The sequence below is a fragment of the Montipora capricornis genome, chromosome 10, assembly GCF_036669925.1.
Source record: "Montipora capricornis isolate CH-2021 chromosome 10, ASM3666992v2, whole genome shotgun sequence".
NCBI classification, from domain to species: Eukaryota; Metazoa; Cnidaria; class Anthozoa; order Scleractinia; family Acroporidae; genus Montipora; species Montipora capricornis.
In genome coordinates this window covers 9,690,045-9,698,035 of record NC_090892.1, presented here as the reverse complement: position 1 = coordinate 9,698,035, position 7,991 = coordinate 9,690,045, and the positions used below count along the sequence as shown (strand labels likewise).

The 7,991-nt window shown below is 39.5% G+C and overlaps 1 protein-coding gene across 1 annotated transcript; it reads left to right on the top strand.

Annotated features, from left to right (window-relative positions):
• Positions 1 to 2,255: 2,255 nt before the first annotated feature.
• On the top strand, positions 2,256 to 6,983 carry LOC138020259 (adenosine receptor A1-like). Its single transcript, XM_068867267.1, has 2 exons — positions 2,256 to 2,424; positions 5,991 to 6,983. The coding sequence occupies exon 2, from the start codon at positions 6,009 to 6,011 to the stop codon at positions 6,981 to 6,983; it is 975 nt and encodes a 324-aa protein (XP_068723368.1). The 5' UTR covers positions 2,256 to 2,424; positions 5,991 to 6,008.
• Positions 6,984 to 7,991: the final 1,008 nt, after the last annotated feature.

The following is a 7,991-nucleotide window of genomic DNA, read 5'->3' as shown; positions in this document are numbered from 1 at the left end:
ACTTGATTAGTTGATGGGTTATTACAACAATCATCATCATCATCATGGTATCCCTCGAAAACGAGTAAGATTGTCTATTCAACTTCTAGTCTTGTGCATCCGTTGGTGACTAAAGAGTCCAATTCTAGAGTGGCACGCTTTGCCACAGGCCGGGCAGATGTAGGAGGCCTGCTGCGACAAAGCAGGGGCAGCTTCGTATTCTTTACGGCGTTGGCGTTTTTCCTCCGCTTTCTGACGCCGCTCTTTCTCAAATAGCGCCACGCTCTCCCGGACTGCATGTCTCCATCTGGGTCTGTCACGTGCCAGATCTTCCCAGGTCGTCAGACCAATGTGGCACACCTTAAAATTTGCTTTGAGATTGTCCTTGAGACGCTTCCGCTGCCCCCCTTGTGCTCTGGTGCCAGAACCCAACTCTCCGAAGAGGATCTGCTTGGGGAGGCGCGAGTCCATCAACCTGACAACATGACCAGTCCAACGCAGTTGATTTTCGATTATCATGGCTTCGATACTGGTGCATTGTGCTTCGTCAAGGACGCTGGAATTTGTCCGTCGATCCTGCCAGGTCACACCCAGGATGCGTCTCAGGCAGCGCTGATGGTACTTTTCAGTATTACAACAATACTGTATCATACAACAGCAATGTCATGCTTCCATACATGTATGAAACACCAAAATTATATTTGTACTGCCATTTTTGTGATAGCATGAAGGAATCAATTGCCTATATTTTATCTTTAGGTACTTATAACTATCTTAGTAACAAAGTTTAAAATAGGCATGCATTGCGTTGACCACTTTCAAGTTTCCTTGCAACTTCTTTATCACCACAAGGCTCTGATAGCTTTCCAAGACAAAATCTCACTGAAGTTAAGTCCTGTCCGGCGGGTTAGTATTTGAATGGGGTGACCTCAAAATGTACGACTTTCTGTCAGAAAAAAAGGGCCGACAGTACTATTTTAATGCTCAAAAAATGCAAATTAAGTAAGGTGCAGATTTTGTTAGCCTGCCTTATGCAAAACAACTATTGATGCAAAAGTAAATGAATATTCAAATACAGTTTTTACGAAGAGCAGAAGGACGTTTTCGGGATGTGTCGATCGACAATAAAATACATGATTTTTTCATCAGCAACAACATGAAAACACAACATAAATTTTGAACCGCGAATATTAAAAAGTTACCATCAGAGAAAAACATTTTTGCTGCGTTCAAAGTTTCTATTGTACCTTTGGCAGCACAAGTAAAATCGCAAATTCGAAAGTGACGTCGATTTTAGCGGCCGCCATGATCAAGTTATTTTGCCTGTTTACTAACAACTCGCGAAAAAAAGGATACATTTGTGTCGAAATGATGGCAAGACACCGGCAATCCGGTATTTCAAGGTACCTTGGAAGGAACCACGTGGATCAAAAAGATTACGAAATTTTTCTAGTCATTGAATGTTCCTGTTCCTGTTTTACAATCATAATTTCAAGGCATTTCCCAAACTAATGCAAATTTATTTCCAATTGATAGCGTATCAAATAAACGTTGATGAAAATTGAAAATAAATGCTGTTTGTTGATGCCTATCCTTTCCTTTCACAATTACCTACCCGGTTACGTGCAAAATAATATGACACCATCACAGTGTGCAGCACATACTATTGGAAAACAACTCAACTAGCTGCCATCCGTATTATCTTAGGCGGGGGCATTCGCAGATGTAGTGAAAACTATTACTAGTAACCTTATGAGTTAATACCGGTAAATTAAAACAATGGATGAATGAGAGGGCTGTTTACATGATGATTTTTGGCTCTCATAGTTATCTTTTATAAAGGGTGTCTCCATGCATTTCTGCAGTCTCCACCAAATCCTTGTTAACGTCGTAGAAATCGTTATTGCGTCTTTCTTTGAAGCTAATGCTGATACTTTAATGGGTTGTAATTGTCTAATTATTTCACTGACCACTGTGGCACCTTGTCATAACATACTTTCCCCACTTTTCCTTTCTTATTATTGAAATATGCAAAAAAAACTCTGAAGATTACGTGCTGGACAGATACGTCAACAATTTTCTCATTTTCAATTGGTGTATGCAATAAACCTGTGAGTCCTCTGGCAATGTAATTACCGAAAACTATTACCATGATTCATGTCAATGGCTATGGCATTTTTTTTCGTTTTCATTAGTTGGCTCTGGTCGCAGCTGCACTTAGACCTGACAGTTTGCTTTCATTTCACTCTATGCCATTTTCAAAAATTCCTGTCTTGGCTTGTCGTAGGCACCACCAATACCTTAAAACCCCAATGTGTACTGCACGTTTTCATCTCCTGAACTTTCACTACTGTGACTCCATCAGGGGGCTATCTTCACCAGATACGCAAAATTTCTCTGAACAATAACCACTAAAAACAAATGGATTAATATCTTATTCAAAAGGTAAGTACAGATGACTTTGTTTATGTTCAGACATGTTTTGAAAAATTACCTGAAAACAAGTAATAACACGAAATCTTTCTAAAATTTACCATGGGCTGCAGGCTTTAGTGACATGGAAAACTGAAATTATATGTCTAAGGTCAGGCTATTTACAGTTTTCCAGTCCATTATGTGACAAAGAATAAAACATATTTCCTTCTTCATGAACGTCCTCATTTTCCTCTTTGTCATCCTTTAAACTCACTCTATCCTCCTAATGTTTGCCCAAAAAATATTTCAGCAGTTGCATTCAACATTCATCCTCTCAACATCTAACATTGGAGTAACTGGCAAAGTTTCCTTTGGAGCTCGAGGCGGTTGTCAATGAGCAATGGCTGTTTCTGCGGAGCCTGATGCTCTCCTCGTCGCTCTCTTGACGGTCAAACTACAACATGAAAAGAACGATCTGGCAACGTATTGTGCACTAAGCAAGGGAAATCTGTACTCACACAGTTTAGTATGCCTCAAGCCTCAAATATAAAAAAATTTCCAACAATGCATTATTCAAAAACGAGAACATTTTATACCCTAACTCAAAATCAACAGTGGGTTTTACGTTTAGAACTGATGCCCACTTCAGAGCATCTAATTTCCTCGCTCAGTCCATCTAATTTCCCCACTTAGTGACAAAATGCACATTCGTCTTCCGGAAGGAATTTTTTTCTCGAAACTGATCAGAAATTGGCAAAAAGCCCATTGATCATCAAAAAGGACAGTCTTGGAACAGGGAAAGTAAATAAATTGTGCATGTCACAGCAATGTAAGAAGATGAGACAGGGGCTCTAAAACTAAAGGAAAGCGTTTCAAAGCAAAGCGTCGTGTATCCTTCGGATCCTACTAGCTATAGCTTGGGACTACATCGTTGGATTCCCAGCCTTGTTGATTCAAAAATATAATTTGTTACTAGCTAGTAGCTTATGAATCTTCCTCGGATGTTCCGATGTACGTCCTGTTCCTGAATCAGTGTTAAACGCCGGGGGAACCTCGTTGCTAACCAATAACCTCACTGATTTCTCTATTGCCAGCAGGATTGTCGTGATGGTGCAGTAGTTAGCACTCCCGACCAGTAACCAGGGGGATGCGGGTTTCGATTCCCACTCACGGCAATATGTTTTCATTCAAATGGATCAGTTAGTAGTTCGCTGTCGCTATTTGCAATTGTATACTCAAATTACTATTATATATATATAATTTATTTGCTTCGTTAATTTAGCTCTTTTGTCGTCTACAAATTAGCATCACTTTTTGTTCTTCTTTTTTGCAATCTTATATTTTTTTGACAGCTGTCACTTGTAATTATGTAATTGTTAGCGCCTAAATCTTATTTAAGTTTCGTTTTTATTCAAAAGTTGTCATAACTGAAGAAGGTCTTTGACCGAAACGTTTTATTAAATTTTTAATTTTTAAACTTTTTTTACGTCAGAAGTTGTCCGTCCTCGCTTCTTTTTTAACTTGCTGCAGTCGTTTATGTCGTGAGGTTTGGACTAGGAATCTTGCAGATCGTCCTGACGTGGTGACACGTTTGTTGGCCTGAGAGACTCACTAACAGTTGTGTGTATATATATACAACTGTTACTGAGTCTCTCATACCAACAAAGGTGTTACCACGTCAGGAAGATCAGCAAGATTCCTAGTCCAAACCTCACAACATGAACGACTGTAAAAAGTTTAAAAAGAAGCGAGGACGGACCACTTTTGACGTACAAAAATTTTAGTTTTTTTCCGCGAAACATTGATAATATATTTTGATATGGTGTTTCCATTTAAAAAAAGGCATGACGTTTCGGAGACGACATGTCACCATTATCAAATGCAAATTAATTATGGTTAAGTTAGGTAGCTTTATATGTAGGATAGAGAGTGGGAAAATACACTAGCTTAAATGAGACGGGGATAAACAAGAGAATTGCATTGAAATTCATGCACAAGGCATTGTTGGGTTACAAGTGAGGGCTTTGTTTCCGTAACTTTCAAATCTACTTGTGAAGACTGATTGTAATACACGATTGATTTTCTTTCCAAGGTCGCTTGGTTATCTGTGCACGGAGTCGGCGGATTTCTGATCTTTGAAAGGCAAGGTTATTCGTACAGGGCTGTCGAGTTTTGGTTTTGGTCTTGGGAGGCGTGAAATCTCTTAAAAGTAGAATCAATAAGTTTTCCAGGATATTTCAGTTTCAGAAACATTGCATTTTTTGGAGAGGAGGTCCGGTGAGGATGAAAAGCGTTTAGCGCGATCAAGCATAGTTCTTTAAAAACCAGCAACTGGAAGAAAGCGGGCGACGTGTACCCCCGATCAAGACGACCCTCGGGGCTCTAGCCTTATATGCTCATTGAAAGACACTACTTACAATGTAAATGAACACTATCATATACCGCCTAAAGAATGCATAAAACACTAATTAAGCTCGATCGGACAAAAACGAAACAGGACTGTACTTGCGCACACGGCGAAGGCTGACCGTAGAATGCCTCACTCGCTTAACGATCTTCAAATACAAACCACGATCACTTAGCACTCCAAGCGCCTGCCGCTCGCAACCAAGCCTCTGCTACGTGACGGCAAATTATTAATTTATGCCAATCAAGATTATCACAAATTACATGTTGCGTGCGGCAATTCTCAAGAGACTCACGTCTCGAAATTTACCAATTGCAATTTTACGGCCGCCAGCCGCCTCAGAGATGAAAACAAAGAGATTTTATTGCAGGCGTTTATTTCCCCTCGTCCCCAGTCCCCTGCTGTTTTCCCTCCCTCTCCCTCCCCTTTTAATACCTGTCACGCAAGATAGCTCAGGTGGTAGAGCAAGTGCAGCTCAATCTGGTGGTTATGGGTTTGGATCTAGATGCCAGCCTGGATTTTTTCCAGCTTGTAAGCTTGCAACTGCTTAAGTTAAGTTGCTCAAACAATTTCGATGATCTTTCTAACCTTCATTCCTTTGATTTTCAACTTCCACCGATGAGTGACACCAAAATGTAGGCAAGCACTATGTGCAAGGAAACAGGCACCCCCCCTCCCCCCCCCCCCAAAAAAAAACGGAGGGAATAAAGACAATAAAAAGCTTGCATTTGGAACTATAAAGCTTCACTATTTTAAGCAAGAAAGGTACAAATTTGGAAAATGAGGGCGAAGGAGACTAATGAAGCTGGTTACATGACTAAAAATTCTTTCGTGGCTGCAAGACCATCAAGGGCTAATGTCTGTCGATATCAATTAATTAATTAACGCTAAGTCATGCATGACAACAAACAGTCCATTACAGTCCTAATAATATACATGCAAAACTTTCCGCGTTTCGATTGGCTGAGAGTACGTGAACTAATCCCGAACAGAGTGCTGAAAAGTGAAATTAGTGCAGGATAGATGGTTGAAATATTAGTGCAATAAAAGTGAAATTTTTACAGGTATATCATTAATTTAATTTCGAATAAATAAGCTCTTGTACATTTTTTCAGAAAAGAATTTAATCGAGCTTGTTTATTCCAAATTATTACCAATGCAAACCATCCATTCACCCTTCTTTTTCTAGGAAGACAAATTGTCGAGGATGGATTTTAGCACGTGGAATTTCTTATGGGCCTCGTTGTTTGCAGTGATAGCATTTTTGGCTGCTGGTGGAAATACGCTGACCATAATCGTATTTCACGAGAAGAAATTACGCAAACGGCCTCATTTTCTCCTTATAAGCTTGGCGGTAGCAGATCTTCTAGTTGGACTGGTCGCAGTTCCGCTTTATATCACAATTGAGTACCTAGGCAATGCCACCTATCTTTTACCTGTAATCTATGTTAGATTCGATATGTTTGCTGGACTTACTTCCATCTTTACCCTTGCTGTGATTGCATTGGAAAGAATGTACGCTATTGGTTGGCCGTTTTGTCACCGAGTTCTGAAAACCCAAGCGTATGCCATTGCTATAGCAACTCCGTGGATGATGGCGTTTATTGCGACCATAATTGCACATTTCTTGCGGCATCATCAATCCTTCGCATTCTTGATAGCCACATTCCTATCAACACCCGTTGTCATAACCTGTGTAGCTTACTTTGTCCTTTGGAAGAAAGAAAGGTCTCGAAAACTGCGCCATCAAGTTCAGGAGACAAAAACATTAAAATTGACAAAGACGGTGGTGTTGATAACAGCAGCGTTTGTGCTAACTTGGCTTCCCTTTCAGGTTTTAAACTTGGTTGTGCATCTTTGCATTTCATGCCAGAAAATTTATCCCGTTGTAGTGTATGTGATCAAGTTGTTCCAGTATGGAAATTCGGTAATAAACATCGTCGTTTATCCTTTCAGAGATGAGGAATATAGAAAATCTCTTTTTAAAATGCTGCCTATTTTTAAATGCTCATATCGAAATAAGCTCATTTGTTTATCGCCGGCAAACATGGGAATTTCTGTTATTCCTGTGGTGTCCTATTCTATCGATACGCAACTAAGTAATATAATTTCCTGGAAAACACAAGACTCTAAAAATAAGCACAAATTTAACAGACTAGTACCGAAAATATACCACACCTAATGTATCAAGACTTCCTAGAACCAAGTTGCTCCAGTATGGAAATTCGGTATTAAATATTGTCGTTTATCCTGTCAGAAATGAGAAATATAGACAAGCTCTTTTAAAAATGCTCTCTGTTTTTAAGTGCTCGTGTCAAAATCAGTGGTTTCGTTTATCATTATCGCCTGCAAACACGGGAATTTATCTTTTTTCTGTGGTGTCCAATTCCATCGAAACGCAAGTAACTTTTGATAATTTTCACGAAAACCATGAAAATACATGTAGTATGCCTGGTGTATCGAGAATTCCTGCTTCTATCTTAAGCATTTTGCCAAAACCACTGAATCACTTAAGTGAACCTATCATATTGTATGGCTTCTTTCAATGCGCAATTCAACTTTCGTGCTAATGATAAAGATTATTGGTGTTCGTCAGTGGCGTAAACATGTTATTATTACTCGGAATACCTGTAAGGTATCCGAGTTATAATCTGGTTAGAATGCAGCAAATGGACAATTGAATTACGAGCCAGTGATTTCATTGGCTAAAAGCAATTCACTACACCCCTTAGCTTTGAGCAATACATTTGACCTTCCTCTTTGTCAAAACAACTGTAACAATGACAAATAAGCACAGCCATCAAGGATCGATCAAGGAGACGATTTCTGCCAGCGAGAGACTTCAAACACCCTCACGGTTTACAGAATATGATGAAAATCCGAATTTATAACATGCAGTGGAGCAACCAATGCGATGGGTGCTGTGTTGGAGCTTTAGTGTGGCACATTTAATTTCGGTTGCTGATTAAGAAACTCAAAGCCCATGTTCTACGTGGTGGCAAATGACGCAATTAAAATGCAACTGAAAAGTGAAAATGCTGGATTCAACCTTTTGGAAATGTTATGAATGAGATATTTACTGTAATCTAGCCTGTTGACAACATGATGAAATCACCAGTACGGAACTTACACAGCGGTGTGTTGTAAATGGCCGAAATTTCTTAGTTTCTTTCCGATGTTCTTTGTACGA

Coding starts and splice junctions, on each gene's coding strand:
- LOC138020259 (XM_068867267.1), top strand. CDS start 6,009: ATGGATTTTAGCACGTGGAATTTCTTATGGGCCTCGTTGTTTGCAGTG.